Source organism: Canis lupus, chromosome 1, assembly GCF_003254725.2.
Source record: "Canis lupus dingo isolate Sandy chromosome 1, ASM325472v2, whole genome shotgun sequence".
Classification (NCBI taxonomy): domain Eukaryota; kingdom Metazoa; phylum Chordata; class Mammalia; order Carnivora; family Canidae; genus Canis; species Canis lupus.
The window spans coordinates 34,364,737-34,383,497 of record NC_064243.1 but is presented as its reverse complement, the minus strand read 5'-3'; the positions used below and the strand labels follow the sequence as shown (position 1 = coordinate 34,383,497).

The 18,761-nt window shown below is 37.5% G+C and overlaps 1 protein-coding gene across 5 annotated transcripts in view; it reads left to right on the top strand.

Moving 5' to 3' along the window:
• The window catches only part of HIVEP2 (HIVEP zinc finger 2), a 194,464-nt gene extending 177,488 nt beyond the window's left edge, over positions 1-16,976 (top strand). For all 5 annotated transcript variants that reach the window (XM_035700836.2, XM_035700833.2, XM_025422439.3 and 2 more), the window contains exons 6-10: positions 399-553; positions 3,993-4,168; positions 7,184-7,285; positions 8,061-8,956; positions 14,500-16,976. In XM_035700836.2, the coding sequence (XP_035556729.2) occupies positions 399-553; positions 3,993-4,168; positions 7,184-7,285; positions 8,061-8,956; positions 14,500-15,324 (2,154 nt within the window). In that variant the 3' untranslated portion in view covers positions 15,325-16,976. The remainder of the gene's footprint in view (positions 1-398; positions 554-3,992; positions 4,169-7,183; positions 7,286-8,060; positions 8,957-14,499) is intronic.
• Positions 16,977-18,761: the final 1,785 nt, after the last annotated feature.

The window sequence follows — 18,761 nt, the reverse complement described above, 5'->3', positions numbered from 1 at the left end:
CAATTTACCATTTACCTTCAACAATTTTTGAAAATATGTCCTTGTTATTGTTTTCATTGCTACTTTTACCTTCAACAATTTTTGAAAATATGTCCTTGTTATTGTTTTCATTGCTACTTCATAATATAGAACATGTTTTCTGTTTTTATTAGTGTTGCACAGAATAAGTGCCAACAGAGGAGTATTTTTTTAATAAAATGTCGAATGACTCCATAAAAGCTGTCATTCTTCTCTGATTTTATCTCTAGTGTCCCTTATTTCATGTAACTGGGCCATGGCCTTTTAGCATGGAATTTAGGCTAATTTTCAGAGATCAGAGAAGAGCAGAATGTGTGGGCTTCTCCTATGTCTATGTCTTAGAGAAATCATATGAAATGATTCTCTCTTTTGTTCTACAGATGAAACCTGATGCATCCTTTTTATTTGGCAGCAAACTAGAGAGGAAACTAGTTGGAAATATCTTAAAAGAAAGAGGGAAAGGAGATATTCATGGAGATAAAGATATTGGATCCAAACAAACAGAGCCAATCCGAATTAAAATCTTTGAAGGAGGGTAAGGAAACATACGTGCATGTGTGAAATATTCAGTCCTAGATCAGAGCAAGCAATCACGAATGTACAGATGGAAAGAATAGTATCTACTCTGGTTGGAAGTATAAGGTGAATTCCTTCTCAGCTCACATTTCTGAAGTCTGGTAATAGATAATGAGTTTATGCCCTTGCTTTCAATGACTTACTTTCACTGAAAATGTCCCTGTCAAATATAGTTTGGGCTTCTGCTTTAAATTTTCACATGTCTCATGCACTATGAAATAGACTAAATTGGTGAACTCTTGATGCCATCTAAGCTTAATCATTTCTTAATATTTTTATGGACATCTTAAAAATATTTAATATTAATGGACATATTTTTATTCTGTGCTTACAAAAATGCAATCATGCACACTCATGTATAATCCTAGGAACTAGTTAATTTGATGGTTCATTTTATTGCTTTTATATTACCTAAACTCCAGACTGAGAGGAATTCATCAGTTCCATTGATGTCCTGTTTCTGTTCCAGGATCCAAGCCAGGGTACCATGCATTTAGTTGTCATATTTTCCTAATCTCTTTCTGGTTTGTGGCAGTCTCTCTGTTGGGAATTTCTTTTTAAATGTTGAATCCTGAGTTGTATAAACACAAGTGATAAGATCCATTGACTTTGATATCTGTACAGTAAAAAAAAAAATTACATATATGTGCAACAGCTAGTTTTAGATTTCAGTAGAAACGTATTTTCAATACAGTCGGTCACATGGGAGAAAAAGCTCCAACTTATGCTATTAAAATTTTAAAACGTTAAAGCATGTTAATCACATTTGATTAGCCAGCCCTATCTCTACAGTAGACCTTTAATTAACATGTTTCCATGAGCATGAATTTATTCCAGTTATATTTGAAAGACAGAGTAATGCTATCTATTTGATTATAAAATGTCAAATGTTTACGAATTTGAAATATCTATTTCCCACGTTGATTTACCAGTTTGAAGATGAATTATTAAAGTTGTTTCCCCCTTAGTATTGACCCCTTTGAATGTCTAGTATTTTCACCACTGAAACCACAGTTGTATGGATTCTTGAAGCTTGTCTTGATATTTTTTTTGACATCCCTCATCTTTTAACACAAACGAGAGAAATATAGATTTTATCTTTCCTCAGAGACTGAGAGGTCCCTGTGACTGAATCAACACCCTTATATTCAGCAGTCTTCATAGCTGCACTTGTACTAGATTAGCAGAGACCTTCCCATTACATGTGCTTTGGGGAGCCCACCTCCACTAACGAAGGACACAAGTGAAAAGCGTATGTGAACATTTTATTGCTGTTTTGATGATTCACAAGGACTGTCCCCATATATCATTTCTTCCTCCTTTCATTGCCCCATTGTATGGGCTACATCCCAATCATTTCTTAATCTGTGATACAACTTCTGCCTGTTGGTTACCAAGTGTTCATTCCAAGCAATGTGGTATCACCACCTCTTATTTTGGTGATGACAAAGTGATAGCTTTAAAAAGAACTTTTACTGATCACATTTTTAAGTGGATGTGTTCTTTATATTATCTAACTCCTAGATTTAGTAATTTAATTGAATGTATCTTTTGGCTTTTTTCAAAAGCCATTCATTCTTGTATTAAGTAGATTCATGGGTCTGTAGACCTGTTGAATGGTAAATATTTTATATGTACAGACTTTTCTAATATGCAGTTTTATTCGGTACTGAATTTTACTGTTTTCAAGTTAATCAGGTAAGGCATTAAAAATAAAGTTATATCACTTGAAGACAAAATGCATTTCCCATCACTACACTAACTTTAAGGTGAAGAAAACTAGCTTTCTATTAAATCATTTGTTTTATTCTATATTTCTTTGGTAACTTTATCTATTGAGGGGCAGAGAATAGTGAAATTAAAAGGTGAAAGAAAATTTGCATCTTGAGATTCTTTTCCACTTTGTTACAAAAGACAGGGTGAAATAAAGCATGAAGTTCAAGAAAGTTTCGAAGAACAAGTTGAAGTTGAAAATTCTTTGTGGAAGGAGAAAGACTTAAAGGATGAAAAAAAAAACCACACAAAACTATTTGTATTTTTGATACTACTTAATTCCTACCTGGAGTTTTTGGTACTGATCAAAAAGTAAATAATGTTAAGATTGCATAGCATCCGTAATAGAGGTAGTATTTAAATATGTGGATGGATTTTCTCTCTTAAAAATCCTTCAGTAAATTGGAGGAATAAAGTTGAACTTTTATTCCTGATGACAGATTAGCTAGGACAAAATGGAGAAGTGTGCAGTACTCTTAGATTGTGAAAGAAATTAAAAAACCAAACCAAAACAAACAAAAAAAATCTGTAAATCTAGTGCCTTTAAAGTAAATCCAAGGGGAATTAGGGCATTTTATATGTCAGTTTATGTTCTGAAGTTACAAAAAGAGTCCCTTGAGAGGAATATCTTCCCAAGAATGACATCAGACCCATAATTTTAGCCTAGCTTTGATTTAAAAGATAATGATATTCATTGAATTATTCAATAGAATGCTACTGTACTCTATGATTGATCATGTTTCATTGTAGTCTAAACAAAATATGATGTTGAGCACTTTGTTTTATAGATTATTACAATGAATACCTAAGATTTGGTGAACTGATTTGATTAAACTAGATGACCTCAGACAAACCTATTAAGTTCTTCTGGAAACAAATGCAAATTTGATTGAAAAATAGAACCTCCAGTTTTTATTATGTAACAGTACTTACCAGAAGCTACTTGAAATTTAGACTCCACTTTAGTACAAATTCAGGGTCCTTGGGAAGAGCGGATCAAATCTGTAGACAACAGTTGGTGAGCTCAGCTCAGCCTGTGTAAGCTAGAAATTTCAGAGGCACTCTCATGCCAGGATTGTAAAAATAGAGTAAAAGCTTGCAATGAGGAATTCTATTATCAGTTATACTTATTTTAGCAAATTTAGAGGGAAGCGTGTGTGTTCTGCATGCACATCTTAGACGATGTAATGTTAACAAATGATATATGATGATTTGAATATGTTGGTTTAACTTTCTGGATAGTTCTTGTGTGGAGGCTGTACTAGAATCCAAAAGTAGTAAGGCACAACACTGCAACTCTCTGAGATTTATAGAAGTCCATTTGAACAACTCTATCCCAAGTCCATGTATCTACACTCAATAGAGGGACCCAATTCCATTTTGAACACTATGTAGAAAAATTACATTTTGCTTTCAATGCCAAATCAATTATCTAATTCTTTCAGGCATTTATTGCATAAACTTCATAGGCTTCATAGAAGTAAAGTTGATAACTATTTGTCAAAGAACCTCATACAAATTTTGTCACTCAAAAAAAAAATTACCACTCCAAAGATTAGCTTCTGGTTTGACATATAAAACACTAGAGTATTTGAAAACACACTGAATTCCCTTTTTCTAAACAGGTATAAGTCAAATGAAGATTATGTATATGTCAGAGGACGTGGACGTGGAAAGTACATTTGTGAAGAATGTGGGATTCGCTGTAAGAAGCCAAGCATGCTCAAAAAGCATATCCGCACTCACACTGATGTCAGGCCTTACGTATGCAAGTTATGTAACTTTGCCTTCAAAACTAAAGGTACAATTCTCATCTCTTTAGATGAAAGATACTTTGTTTATGGCTATGTTGGATTCAGAATACCATTTTATAACTAACTTGCATTGACTGTAAGATGGTTTTGTTTATGAAATATATTTTTCCCTTATGTAAGTAATCAAAGGATGTACATGAGACAGCGAGTCTCCTTTTATGACTTAAGTAAGAGCTATAGACTTGGGGCCAGGCTGGTTGTTTCCGAAGGAAGTGGCTAAGAATTGTCTGGATTGCTATTGCTATTACTGCATGTTGGAAGTGTTGTGTGGTCTAGATAATCTTTGTACCAGTATTGAAATACCACCGGGAGACAATCCATGCGGTGGCATTAGAAAAGCAAGGCAGCAGCTGGGAAGAAAACATGTGCCCATGGTCAGTTTCAAGATTATAAATAATGTAGAGACCCACAGACTCCCAGGTGGGCCCCTCCATCCACAGTTGCATTAATTATACATAGAAATTTGATAGCTTGTGTTCTGTGTATTTATCAGCACAGAGACAATTTCTTACTCTTAGGCCACAACTGTGAATCTCATAAAACTAGGACCTGCCTTAAAATTATATTCTACCCTAAAAAAAAATCTGTTTTTTACAGGTAGATTTATATAAAAATATTTTATACAGGAAGGTTGCTTTGATATTTCCATCATTTTATAAAACAATGGAAATGTTCATAAGCCCAGCACTCTCAGATTACATACAGTAGTGAATTAGAGGTGGTTGGACTTTTGTAGAAGTATGTTTACTCCTTGCTGTAGAAGTACTTTAGATCTAATGGTTTTTGCCCCCCTCACTAACCTCATATGATTTCCTATGTTTTAACTTTAAACTTGCCTGCTACTTATTCTGCTCCACTACTTGTCAAGAAAAATACGTATCAAATAAGATAATCTTTGGTAGAGAAACGGGTTTTTATTTTCTCCTATAACCCAAATCCTAAATTGTCTTATTGGTTTGTCAGAGGTATAAATGTGTAGACTCTCAGTATATCTGTTTCTTCTGTATAAAAAAGGTATCTATATTACAAAGATGCTTCCTTTGAAGCCACATAAAGGGAGTGTTCATTTGCACTTCAAAAGAGATAAACATAAGGTCCTTTAAATACCATCCACCTTTGCACAGTGAAGCCTTTTATTTAGAACTTCACCAAGAGACTCCCTAGGACATAAAGTCTAAATTTTGGTTTTATAGGCTGCAAATCTGCCAGTCAGTACAGCTGATAGATCTTCCCAGGGCATAGGAGTCTGCTGAAGGTATAGCTGATTGAAACACTGGGTGAAGAAATGTCATATTTCTAGGCATTTTTAAAGTCAAATAAATATAATAATAAAAAATAAAGAGCTAGTTTCTATAGTCTTAAAAAATCACATTAAATTTGGCTCTGAATCATTGTCATGGAGTTTCAGTAGGAAATAATTTATTCTTGGTCATTATTGGAGTTTCCTTGTCACCCTTCAGGAATGTCCAAATGTCTCAGGATCTTAAGATGAGCAAAATATCCCAGGAAACCCCTCCATTTTTCCAGTTGAAGTGACTGTTGTCCCAACCCATGTCCTCTGAGTGCAGATCCTGAGTGTCCTTGTAGGACCAGCACCTTCTGAACACTGGTGCCACTCCAGGCACCCACCCCCTGCCAGCCACTTCCCCCTCCTTGCTGGAATCCCTGCAGAAGCTCAGCACTTCAGTCAACCACAGCCAGGGTAGAGTTGTTTCAGTGCCAGATTTCTAACTACAAACCTATGCTGAAGATGAGAGCCCAAAGCCTGACTGCCTATTGAAATGGAGAAGAAAAGAGAGAAAGATAGAGGAGGAGAAACATATCAAGATCTAAATAAAGTATCTTGACACCTAACTTTTACACCCACCCATATACACAGGTTACTTTCTCCCTTGCAGAAGCAGGTAACTTCCATTAATATACAGATGTATTCATTAATTTACAGATTTAGGAATTCTTAATGATCTGGCTATAAAAATTTTTGAGGTCTTTAAAACATTTTTATATAAATAAGAGTAGTAAGGACCTGGAAATCTTTTTATGCTTGGAATTACCAAAATAGCACATAAAATTCATAGATTTAAGATCAGTTAAGTAAAATACCAAGTAAATAAAATAACATAAGTAAAATAATAAACAACAGTAGCTCATATATCACATTAATGGTGAGCTAAACACTCCTACAAAGGAACAAACTATTTTATCAGGCTAAGAGTGTCCATCTACATTCAGTGAGCCTACTCTTAAAAAATAAAGTGTTTGCTGGTACATCGCTACAGCATCATCAAAGGACACAGATAATAATATGGCCCTTACAACTAAATTAGTTCCTGAATGTCTTTTAGTAAGCTATATATATGACATGGAATGATATATAGATAAATATATAATAAAATATTAATATATATATATATAATTTCATAGATCCTAGGTCAAAGGTGATTGGATAAGTGTCTTCATAATCTTTCACATCCTATATAACAACATATAATTCTATATAAACACACACAAATGTATGTATAGATAGAATTCTATATATATCATCATCATCATCATCATAATACATGTGTGACAGAAAATCTTTCTCTTAGAATGATGGGAATTTCAAGATAAATAGGGAATATTGAAGAACTTTAGAAACTGCTGTAATAAACTTTGCTAATATATACCAGACAGATAGATGCTAAACACTGAGAATAATGCTCCCTTTAAGTAGTTAGCCAACTATTTTTATGGTTCTTTGAATTTATTTTACAAGGTTGACTTTCCCATAAGTTTGCATATGACCCTATTCTCCAAGTCTTCTAGAATAAGGAAACTTGATTTTGTCAGAATTCTGAGTGGCTGTATATTCAGGAACCAGATTGTTCCTCTTAAGTTCAAAGCAAAGGGTAGTGGGTATAAACAAATCTGTGTTATCTCATGTTAGTTCATTTCTAATTTTGGAGCAATCATCACATTTTTGTAAACAATTAATTTCTCTTTTTGCCTGTGTTTTCTAGGAAACCTAACAAAGCATATGAAATCTAAAGCACACATGAAGAAATGCTTGGAGTTGGGAGTTTCAATGACATCAGTGGATGATACAGAAACTGAAGAAGCAGGTATTTCAAAATTTAGTTGACTGACCTGTTCGTTCTTCACACTGGAGCTTCATGGCTGGGGTGGTAAAACAAGTTTTGATATTTTAAAAAACTGATCACATTTAGTTTTATTTAATATGAAATATATAAAATAAATCTGACATGTTGAATTGCTTATAACCTGAGAAGAAATAAATGCATTTCAGTTCTGACTAAAGGGGGAAAAAAAGACCTCACTATGAAATACTCCTATTTAACCATAAAGGAAATCTAATTATGCTTGTGTTGTGACAGAGATTTAGATTTTATGAAACTTCTGGGGAAATTTGAAAAACAATTTAATGCATTATTATTCCTATTAAGAGGGAAAAAATCCATCATTAACCTAATAGAAAACCTGAGGGCCAGTCAGACTTCCTGAGATATATCACTTACACGTAAGTTTATACCTATAGAGATAGATCGTTGCTTTCTTTTTCTTCTAGCCTCATTATTAACAGCATTATCCACACCCATTTCTTGAGGCTTTTCTATGGGCCAGGTGACATCTGAGATTTAAGATTCCACATTAGAATCCTTTTGTTGGGTTGAGATGAATCAGATCAGTCATAAAAGGATAATAACCAGTGTAAGGTCTTCCAGATAAGTGCCCAATGAGTGTTATAGGGGTTCAGAGATAGAACTATCTCTAGGGGCTGCAGGGTTGGAAGAAAGCTTTTAGAAAGAGATGGGGTCCAAATTAGTTCCTCACCTTGACATTTAGACCTTGATCTTCACTTTCTGTTCAATGTTTCAGAAACGATGGAAGATTTGCACAAAGCAGCTGAGAAGCATAGCATGTCCAGCATTTCAACTGATCATCAGTTCTCAGATGCTGAAGAATCTGATGGTGAGGATGGAGATGATAATGATGAAGATGATGAAGATGATGATGACTTTGATGATCAGGGCGATTTGACACCAAAAACAAGATCGAGAAGCACCAGTCCTCAGCCGCCTAGATTCTCGTCCTTGCCTGTGAATGTTGGCGCCGTGCCCCATGGGGTTCCTTCAGATAGCTCCCTGGGGCATTCTTCATTGATCAGCTATTTGGTTACTTTGCCAAGTATTCAGGTTACTCAGCTGATGACGCCCAGTGACTCATGTGAAGATACTCAGATGACAGAATACCAGAGGTTATTCCAGAGCAAGAGTACAGACTCAGAGCCGGACAAAGACAGGTTAGACATACCGAGTTGTGCGGATGAAGAGTACATGCTGTCTTCAGAGCCCAGCTCCTCACCGAGGGACTTCTCCCCCTCGAGCCACCATTCCTCACCGGGATATGACTCTTCACCCCGCCGAGATAATTCACCAAAGAGGTATCTGATACCCAAAGGAGATTTATCACCCAGAAGACATTTATCACCTAGGAGAGATCTGTCACCCATGAGACATCTCTCACCAAGAAAGGAAGCTGCATTGAGAAGAGAGATGTCACAGAGAGATGTTTCACCGAGAAGGCATCTGTCTCCAAGGAGGCCAGTGTCACCTGGGAAAGACATCACGGCAAGAAGAGACCTCTCTCCCAGAAGAGAGAGAAGATACATGACCACCATAAGAGCGCCATCTCCCAGAAGGGCTTTATACCATAACCCACCATTGTCCATGGGGCAGTATTTGCAAGCAGAACCAATTGTATTGGGGCCTCCTGTAAGTATGATTAGCTTTCCCTTTATAATTTATAATCCAAAGCTTATTGGAACCTCTTGATAACACACTAACACACTAGTGTGATATTTATTATAACGTGGGTATCTCTCACGGGAAGCAGGGAACGTGGTTACTGAAAATAGCAGGAAGACATTTTCTCTCATGCTGTTGTTAGTAACATAGCTGTGGCATTACCCCAAGTGTAGTATTGCATCAGAGCAGTGGTGCATTTCCAGCTGGGAACAGGTGAGGCTTTTCTAAATGCTTTCTAAGCTTAACTAATTATGGGCATGAGCTGAAACCTTTACATGAGCAGGAAAGGTGAAGTCTTTGGAATGACATGACGGCATAGACAGACACTCTTAGGGCCTTTGTGGTGTCAGGTGTAGAACTTTGTCAAGTAAGGATCAGGCATTAGCATTGACTTTCAATACATTTTAAAAAATAAACTCTTTACCTTGTCCACAGTAAGTGGATGTGTGAAACCAGTGAGTGACTAGGATAGGAGAGAGTGACCCCCTGGATATGTTGTGAGTCAAAGGCATGAACCTATCTGCTTTTCTTGTCATTACTACCACCTCCTGCTCAGTGAGAGGGCACTGGCTCAGTGAGATGGTGGGCACAAAGTTGGGAGAACTAAGGGAGAGAGTTTCTGAGATTTCTATGGTATGCCCTCATGATAAACTTAGATAACAACAGTAACAATCATGGATTAAGTTTAGGCAGTAGGTTTAATGCAAATCTATAAAAAAGCATCTGCCCTGCCTCATTCCATGGTATGGCTGACCTTGATGTTTCTTTCAGTTTGTATAGGATTTTTTTTTTAAATGAATAAAACAGACACTTAGCATAGACAGATGAATGACACCTTTTGAGTTTCTTTGCTTTACATGTATTTTTGTTTCCTAGTCTCCATTTCTTGCTGTTCTTCCTTTGTTCTGGGTTTCTGTTGTGTGGCTCCACACCATCCTTCCAGCCAAAGTCACTACCAACTTCTAGCTCTGTCTTATCACTGTCCCAGTGGCCAGGCTCCCTCATCTTTGTTGCCTTGTAACAACCTTGAGTTGTGAGCTTAGGTTATCATATGTAAACTCAGGAAAGCTCCCTGCTGCAATTCCCTCCCTGATCCCCAACATCATCTTTTCACAAGTGGTACCAGCTTAGTCTTTATGGTACAATTACTGCAGAAACACGCATACAAACAGGACATGATTTATTTGCCAAGATAATGAATTAACCAGCTAGGAAAAAAAGAGGTATATTTACACAAGTTTTTGTGTCTTGGTGGTGTTAAGTAGAAAAGAGGGGTCTTCTGGAGTTTATGCCACCACGGCCTAAGTAGAGAGTTGTAGATACGCAAATCCCTCTGATGGCAGGATACCATATCTGAAGAAAAAAATGCTTTCTCCAGTATAGACCAGTGATGCTGGCAGAGCATGTGTGGCCTTGGCCAGGTGGGCTCAGATTGGGGTATTTGTGAGACGTGGGATATCTTTGGTCAATTGTAGTCGTGAAAATGTAAGCCTTTAGTGCCATAACACTATTGTTATTAAAGCAACTAATAGCAACTCGCAGTCAACTCAGGCATAGGAATCAAAGGTGCAGACTAAGGAAGTTCATCTAATTTTGGATATGTGACCAGAAAGGAGATTGGTTTTACTAGTCACTGAGTTTGCAACCAGTTGTATTTTTTTATACCAATTTACCTGGATACTTAATACGATTATTAAACTTTACCATTTATGAAGGCCAACTGTAGAGCCATTGGTCTATTACCCAGTTTAATTATCTTCAGAGAATTTACAGCCTCCTGCATTCTCCATGTGATAAGAGGGAAGAGATCTGGGAATGCTCCCTGAAGAAGGGGCACTTGTTCCAAAACACTTGCCATTTAATGTTTTATCACATCCTTTTTGAGGGGCAAAGGAGGAGTTTATCTTTCTGTGATGTATGAAGAAAATTTTTGTTGCCAAGATTAAACAGAAGTGATGACACAATGAGGATTATTTCTCCTGATCTCTATATTGGCTGAGTGCTGCACCCTCTCTGAATAATGTATGAAAATATTAAATTAGAATAACCCTAAAAATAAACCTTTTTGATAAAAATTCTTTTAGCAATACCTTCTCTTGTTGCTTAACATAGGCTAGGAGCTCACAGGTCAGTGACTGTAGCATGAAAGGATCTTCTAGCCTAGCATGACAACACTCATCCTCTGGTTCAGTCTGGAGTGGTGTAGTACCCAGGGAACAGGTTTGGAGGAGATGATACTCAACCACCAGGTTCCTACTACCTTGCTGTTCCTGCCCTACTGCCTTCTGGTTAATTTTAATATAGATAGATAATTGTAGATGAAAGAAAGGAAGGAAGGAAGGAAGGAAGGAAGGAAGGAAGGAAGGAAGGAAGGAAGGAAGGAAGGAAAGAAGAAGAAAGAAGAAGAAAGAAAGAAGAAAGAAAGAAAGAAAGAAAGAAAGAAAGAAGAAAGAAAGAAAGAAAGAAAGAAAGAAAGAAAGAAAGAAAGAAAGAAAGAAGAAAAGAAGGAAGGAAAGATCTTTTGCTCATCAGTAAATATTTTTTGAAGGTCTAACATGTACAGCTCAAGGATGATGATGAAAAAGTCTTATGATTTCTGGCCCCAACTTTTTTAAACAAACTAATTTCCTATTCCATTTTTAATGTTTTGGTACATAAATTAGCAAAGGAGACAAAAACATGTTCTGGTTTCCACTATGTAGTGCAGAAGAGCATTGTCGACATTCAGTTCTATCACTTGCTATCTGTGTGATCTTAAACAAGTCATTTAACTTCTCGGCCACAGTTTCTTAATCTGCTTGTGGCAGCTAAGGAGGTGGGCCAAGCAGATTTCTGTCTTTGGAAGAATTTGCCATTCCGCTGTGAGGAATGCTGTAAACTGACAGCCTCCTGCTGTTAGTGCCATCATGATAGGTCTCAGTTTTCCATCCAAGGCTACATACTCCCCTACAGCCCCCAGCCAGTGGCTGAGCCTGGATCAGTCCCAGCTGAGCACCTGCCTCCTCTCCTGCTTATCTTCATCAGGTTCCCTGCTTCCCTTGCCCCACAATGAACTCCTTGAACTCCTGCCTCCTTCTTTGTATTTGTTTCCAGAGCACCTACTGACAATGTTGAAAAGATGAGTGGGATATTAAACCTGGTACATGGGATATATAGGCACACACATACATACATACACATAATACAACCCACATGGGTTCATTATTCATATTTCCGTATCAAGGTGTTTCTTACCAGGACTTACAATGATATTATAATGATAAGCCTCAAATTACAAAACTAAATAGGATTGCAAATGGGGTAAAAACCAAGGTAGAAAAATCTTATTGAGAGTTTCTTGGGAAGGTGAAGAAGAGATGAATGCAGGAGAAGAGGATGTGTGGAAAGGCCTGGTAGCATTTGGAGCAGGGGAAGTGCTTACATGGTAAAAGTTCTACTGGCACCCTTACTTCTGTGACTGTAATCATTTAATTGCTGATCAGAAAAGGTCTGAAAATGACATTTTCTTTTTCTTTCTTTCTGTATTTGAGGAGAAGGACAAAGAGCATGAGCAGGGGGAGGGAAAGCAAGAGAGAGAGAGAGGGAGAGGTAGAGGAAGAGGAAGAAGTAGATTCCCCACTGAGCAGAGAGCCTGATGGATTCAGGACTTGATCTCAGGACCCTGGGATCATGAACTGAGCTGAAGGCAGACGCTTAACTGACTGAGCCACCCAGCTGCCCTGACACTTTCATTCCTAACACAAATAAAATTCTATTGGATTTTGAACATTTTGAATATATCTTAGTGTTAGAGGACACTTCATTCATCACTCCTCTTGTTAGCCTTGAGTCAGGGCTCTCTTTGGCCCTCACAGAGCCCCATTCTGATTAGGTGTAAGCAGTGGATGTCATAGAATAGCAACCAAGAGCAAAATGGAAACATAACCAGGTTACATTTTATGTTAAACTTTTAATTTTTGACCATTATAATTAAAAGAGGATTCATTTAATTATCTTCAAAGATTATTATTATCTTATTAATATTAATATTAATATTATCATCATCATCATAGTTCTTGCACCTTAACTGGTGGTTGCTGTAGGAAACATGCCTTTTTCCAGATTGGAGCAAAGACAAGAGGGATTTGTTGTAGTAGCATTTAAATGACTCTCATACTATCAAATTCTCACCTTCCCTAACTCATGATTATAGGATTTCATTACTTCCTGCCCTTCCAGGATAAGTCATTTGTTTCTAGCTCGAATAAGGTATAGCCCAAAAGAGGGTAAGAGCTAAGCATGGCACAGAGTAACAGATCTAATACATAATTTATCATCCTCAGGCTGTCTCACAGTCTAAAAAGAACTGAATGAATCATTAATGGTATAGAGCATACCTTGAGCTTTAGAACTGAAACATCCTTGAAATGAATTAGAACTTTTTTTTTTCTCTCTCCTGGATTACTACCATTCTTGACAGGTTTACACCTATCTGATTTTAAGTTCTCAAAAAATAAAAATAAACTGAGTACCTTTTAAATGACAGCCCAGTAAAAGAATAAATCTCAGGAATTGAAACCTGATCATCTCATTCAAGCCTGATAATCTCGTAGTCTAAGTTGTGTTTTGCTACAGAAACGACGATAGAAAGTAAGTTCTCTTTCAGGAGTGGATCCATGAAATCTGGATTTCTGGCTCTTAATTTTAAATGTTCTAACTCATTAATTGCCAAGATGGGATTTAAATGAACATAATAATATAAACAGACGATGGTAAAATGTAATAATCTTGAGGTCCCAGCTGTGTAGTTGAATATAATTTGAAGCTGTTTGACATAGTTAATGTTAACTACTTTGATGGATAGTTGCCTTACAAAAACTGGCCTAATGATTTATCATTTGATAAAGCAGCTAGTCTTCCACCCGGTGTGCCTCTTGGTGGGAATTTATTCCTTTAAACCAATGTCTTGCACATTGGACTAACCAGTTTGTCTATCACCACCATTTTGTCATCTGTTCTGCAGAAAACTTAAAAAAAAAAAAAAGCCAATTTTCAGGCTTGTCACTCCAGCTATACTCATCAACACTTAAGAAAAATATTAAAAATCTTCCCAGTATGTAAACAGATGGCAACCTTTTTTACTTTTTTTGATTTAAAAACCTACTATTAGTGTTTTTTTGCTCAGCAAACTTTTTCTGGTAATTATCCATTATTTTCATTTTCTTTTCTGAAAAAAAAAAAAAAAGAAACAGAACTGAAATGTGTCTCATGCACTGAATGATTTATCACATTGCTGTTTCAAAACAAAAGTCACTTTTCATAGACCGACAGCTTCATTCAAGGATTCTAAAAGACGACTGAGAAATCTCTTGTGTCATAAAGTGAAAAATCAGTAAAGGGATGAAGTAGTTTTAAAGTGTTTTGAATGATTGAGTGAGTGATTGACCAAGTGACTGAAATAGCTTAGCCTATTTGACCTAGCATGAGGAGGACTGGGTGCTAAACGTTGTGGTCTCTGCTTCCCCATGCAGAATTTAAGAAGAGGATTACCTCAGGTTCCTTACTTCAGTCTCTATGGAGACCAAGAAGGTGCTTATGAACATCCAGGCTCCAGCCTTTTCCCTGAGGGTCCTAATGACTATGTCTTCAGTCATCTTCCACTCCACTCTCAGCAGCAAGTGAGAGCTCCTATCCCCATGGTGCCAGTTGGTGGGATCCAAATGGTTCACTCCATGCCGCCGGCCCTTTCCGGTTTACATCCTCCACCCACATTGCCTCTGCCGATGGAGGGCTCTGAGGAGAAGAAGGGAGCTTCTGGGGAATTCTTCCCTAAGGATCCCTATGTCCTTTCAAAGCAGCATGAGAAGCGATCGCCTCACGTTTTGCAGTCATCTGGTCCACCTAGCTCGCCCTCCTCCCCTAGGCTATTGATGAAACAGAGCACTTCAGAAGACAGCCTAAATGCAACAGAGAGGGAACAGGAGGAAAATATACAGACTTGTACGAAAGCCATTGCCTCTCTCCGGATTGCCACAGAAGACGCCGCTCTGCTTGGGGCCGATCAGCCAGTGCGGGCACAGGACCCCCACCAGAAACCCTTGGAAAGTGCACACGTTAGCATTAGACACTTTAGTGGACCTGAGCCAGGTCAGCCCTGTACCTCAGCCACCCACCCTGACTTGCATGATGGTGAAAAGGACAATTTTGGTACATCACAGACTGCATTAGCTCACTCGACGTTTTACAGCAAGAGTCGTGTGGATGATAAACAGTCTGGCTTTCACAGCAGCAAAGAGTTACCTTCAAGCACAGAGGGAGGCAATGAGCCTTCATCAGAGAAGAGTCAACTACCTTGATCTAAGATGCATGGAGACTTTCATTTCCACATTTTCCCATTTTGTTTTTGTTTTTGTTTTTCTAGAAATAGAGGTAATCAAGTTTATAGCATGCCTGTCCTAAGTTACAGTAGTTTGCTATTATATATACTTTTGTTATATCAAAAGAATTAGGTAAATTAACAAGTCATCATGAGCCTGACCAAAACAAAATTTGAAATTAACCTATTGGGTCTGGTACTTTTAAAATTGTACAGATGTTTGTGCCTTTTCTTTACTTTGCTTATATTCTTATAAGCATTTTTTAGCAGTAATTTGTACATATTTTAGAATTTGTGTATCTGCTTTGTAATAAATGTAATTTCTTTCCTTTTTTGGACACTTGGATCTAAATGATGTAAAGCAAAACAGCATCAATATATATGTGAGGTTGCACTAAAACATATTTTTATATGATTAAAACTGAACAGCTTTTATGTACAGCTCTGATTCTGTAATACTAATATTTATTTACTTTGTTTCATAAATTGTACATTTTTTCTTAATGTTGTGGATTGCTTTTCTATGTGAAGCATGGGATTTACTGTTGCGTAACTAGAACAAAAATGTATATTGTAAACAAGATATTTAAACTAGAGTATCTTATTCTGCACTTATGCATTAGTTAAAAAAAAAAAGATAAAGGATGTATCAGTCAGTTCTTAACTCTTGTAAATTTTTTTGTCTCTTGTTTGCTGGATTGACTATAACTTAAGTGCTGATTGTGATTTTAAACTTATAGTACCGTAAAGCATTAAAGTAAACAATGTGCTATTGTGAGTTTTTTCAAAGCTTTATAAATCAGTTATAAATAATATTAAAAGTATTTGGTCTTATGTGAACATGTTGATCTATATACTCATCTAAAAATATGGGAAAACATTCCGCCCCATGTAAATATGTACAAGTGCATCACTGGTACAATTTTATGTAACTCAGTTGGACACTAGGTTGCCACAGACCTATGCTAGGGTGTCTTTAAAAATTAAAGTGACAAAGCACATGGGACTGTGTAGAGCTTGGTTATCGGCCGGCCCGGTGGCTTGGCAGGCAGTGCTGTGCGCTGCCCGTGGAGAAGACCTGGGCTTACAGATCTCCTTGGTTCTTGCTGCACAAGATGGTGACCGGAACTAAGGCTGCGACGGAGGGGACGTGCTTGGACTCTGAGGGTTAGGAGTGGACGCAGGGAAGGGGCGTGGAGACCTTTCAGCCAGTCCACATGGTAACAGGGTTGGCATCAGCTTTAGGGGAAGCCACTTCACCCTCTTGAAGAGGGGAAGAGTGTCAGGCTCCTGGTTATCTCAGGGGGGACAGGAAAAAGAAGCTTTCCAGGGAAAAGAATTTGTGGGAGGATGATGTCTTTTGTACACAACGTTCAGAATGGGCTTTGGTTAGTGTGGAAGGTAGGCAGAGCCTTCGTTTGTAGGTCCGGAAGAATGGAAGGAAGGGAGGGGGTACAACAACACGTGTGCACACACGCACATGTGTGTGCATGCACACACACACACACACACAAAATCTGGGTTATCTTTGTGCTATATAGTGGATTATAATTCTGTGAAACCAAGTTTGTATATTGAATTACATTAAGGAGTGTTCTTTAAAAAGAGAAATAAATATACAATTACATGCTTGAGGTGTCTAGTTTTTAATGTGTTGTTTTACATTTTAATTTTTCAATTTTGTTTCTAAAGAAATTTTGATGCCACCAACATACCATCTGTGCTTTTAATTGCTAGGCTTTGCCCATTCCGAGGTAAGCTGAGCATGAATGCTTTTAACAAGTGAGAAGACAGTCACTGGCTTCCATATGTCATTCAATTGGGACAGATAGTGGTCACCACCGTGTGAGCTCTAGAAATGGAGTCACCGGATCCTAAGCGTGGGCTTGGGAAGAATACATTGCATTTGCAAAGAGTCATGAATAAATCAAATGATCATTTCCTCTTCTGACTCCCTCTCAGTATGCATACATATCTGAAATTCCACTGGGGAAATCTCTTTATTTTTGCTGAGGTGACTGAAGGCAAAAAACCAACTGAAATAAATATAACCACAAATCACAATTCTTTAGTACAAAAGAGTAGAACCTTTTTCATAGTGAAAGTGGAAGCTCCTTAAAGGTCAAAATCTATCAGTATTTCCATTATAAAAATTTCAAATTGGTGGATTTTCAACTTACCTGTGTAGTTTTATGAGCCAGTCTTTTTAAATTGTTTTACAAAATGAATTAAAGGTCAACACAAGCAGTCAGCCTAAAATCTGTCTCTCATTAAGAAGAAACCCCTAACATAAAATTACATAAGGGTAATTTGTATGTCTTATTCCTCATTGTGTGTGTGTTTGTGAACCTTTCTAATTGCTTCCTCTTCCAATTCATCTCTTGTATTCACTCATTCATAAAACAGTTTCTAAGTGCCTACTTTGAACTGGCTACTATGATGGGCATTGAGGATGATAAAAGTATTCCTGCCATCGAGGAGCTCAAGTAAAAGGAAAGACAGGTATATGAGTATGTGCAATATGATATTAGAGCTAAAATAATGATATATTTGGTGTGTTTGCTGTCAAAAAGCAGAGCAACTTCCCTGCAGGATAGACTTCATCACAGAGGTGGCCTTGGAACAGATCCTTGAAATAGGAGATTGACTTATTCAACAGAGAAATTCTCATCACCTACCTTAGGACACTGTTCTCTGTGCTAGGTGTACAGTACTGCACAAAACTAAGTAAGTTCTTGTCTTCCTAGAGTTCATATTCTAATAGAGATGTGCTAAAAAAAAAAAAAAGTGGGGAAGGGCATGTTAGATGATCAAGGATGTGTAAAGCAGAGAGGGTAGAAAGCCAGATGGAGCTGGCTCCCTATGGATGTGATAGGGTGGTATGTAAACCGGAAAGACACAGCAAAGTCCATATTCCTAATCCAGCCTAAGGACATCAGATCTGGCTCTGAAGCAATGGGAAGCTGAGCCACAGAAGGATTGATGCAAGAAAGTAGCATTGCTGTTGCTAGTGTTGTTCTTATTTAGAAATAAAAAAATCACTGTGGCAGCAATGAAGAGAGTGGATTTGAGGCAGAAAGATGGAGGCAGGAGACCAGTTGGGAGAATGATGGAGTTGTATTATTTCCATGGAAATAAGAGCAGCAACAATTCAAGCAACTGATGGGGATACAGAGAAAGAAGGGACAGTTTTACTTAATGAAAAACTGATAATAACTAGTGACTGACTTGGTGTCCGGGATGAGACAGATGGAGAGGATAAAGATGACTGGAGCTCTCGACTTGGGCAGTGGAAAGACGGTGTCCTTAATCATCAGAATGGATTTGTGCCAGATGCAGGTAATGAAATGAGCTCTCCTAAGCAGTTTAGAATGAGTTTAGTCTCAAGAAAGACCTAAGCTGGAGATTGGTTTGTCA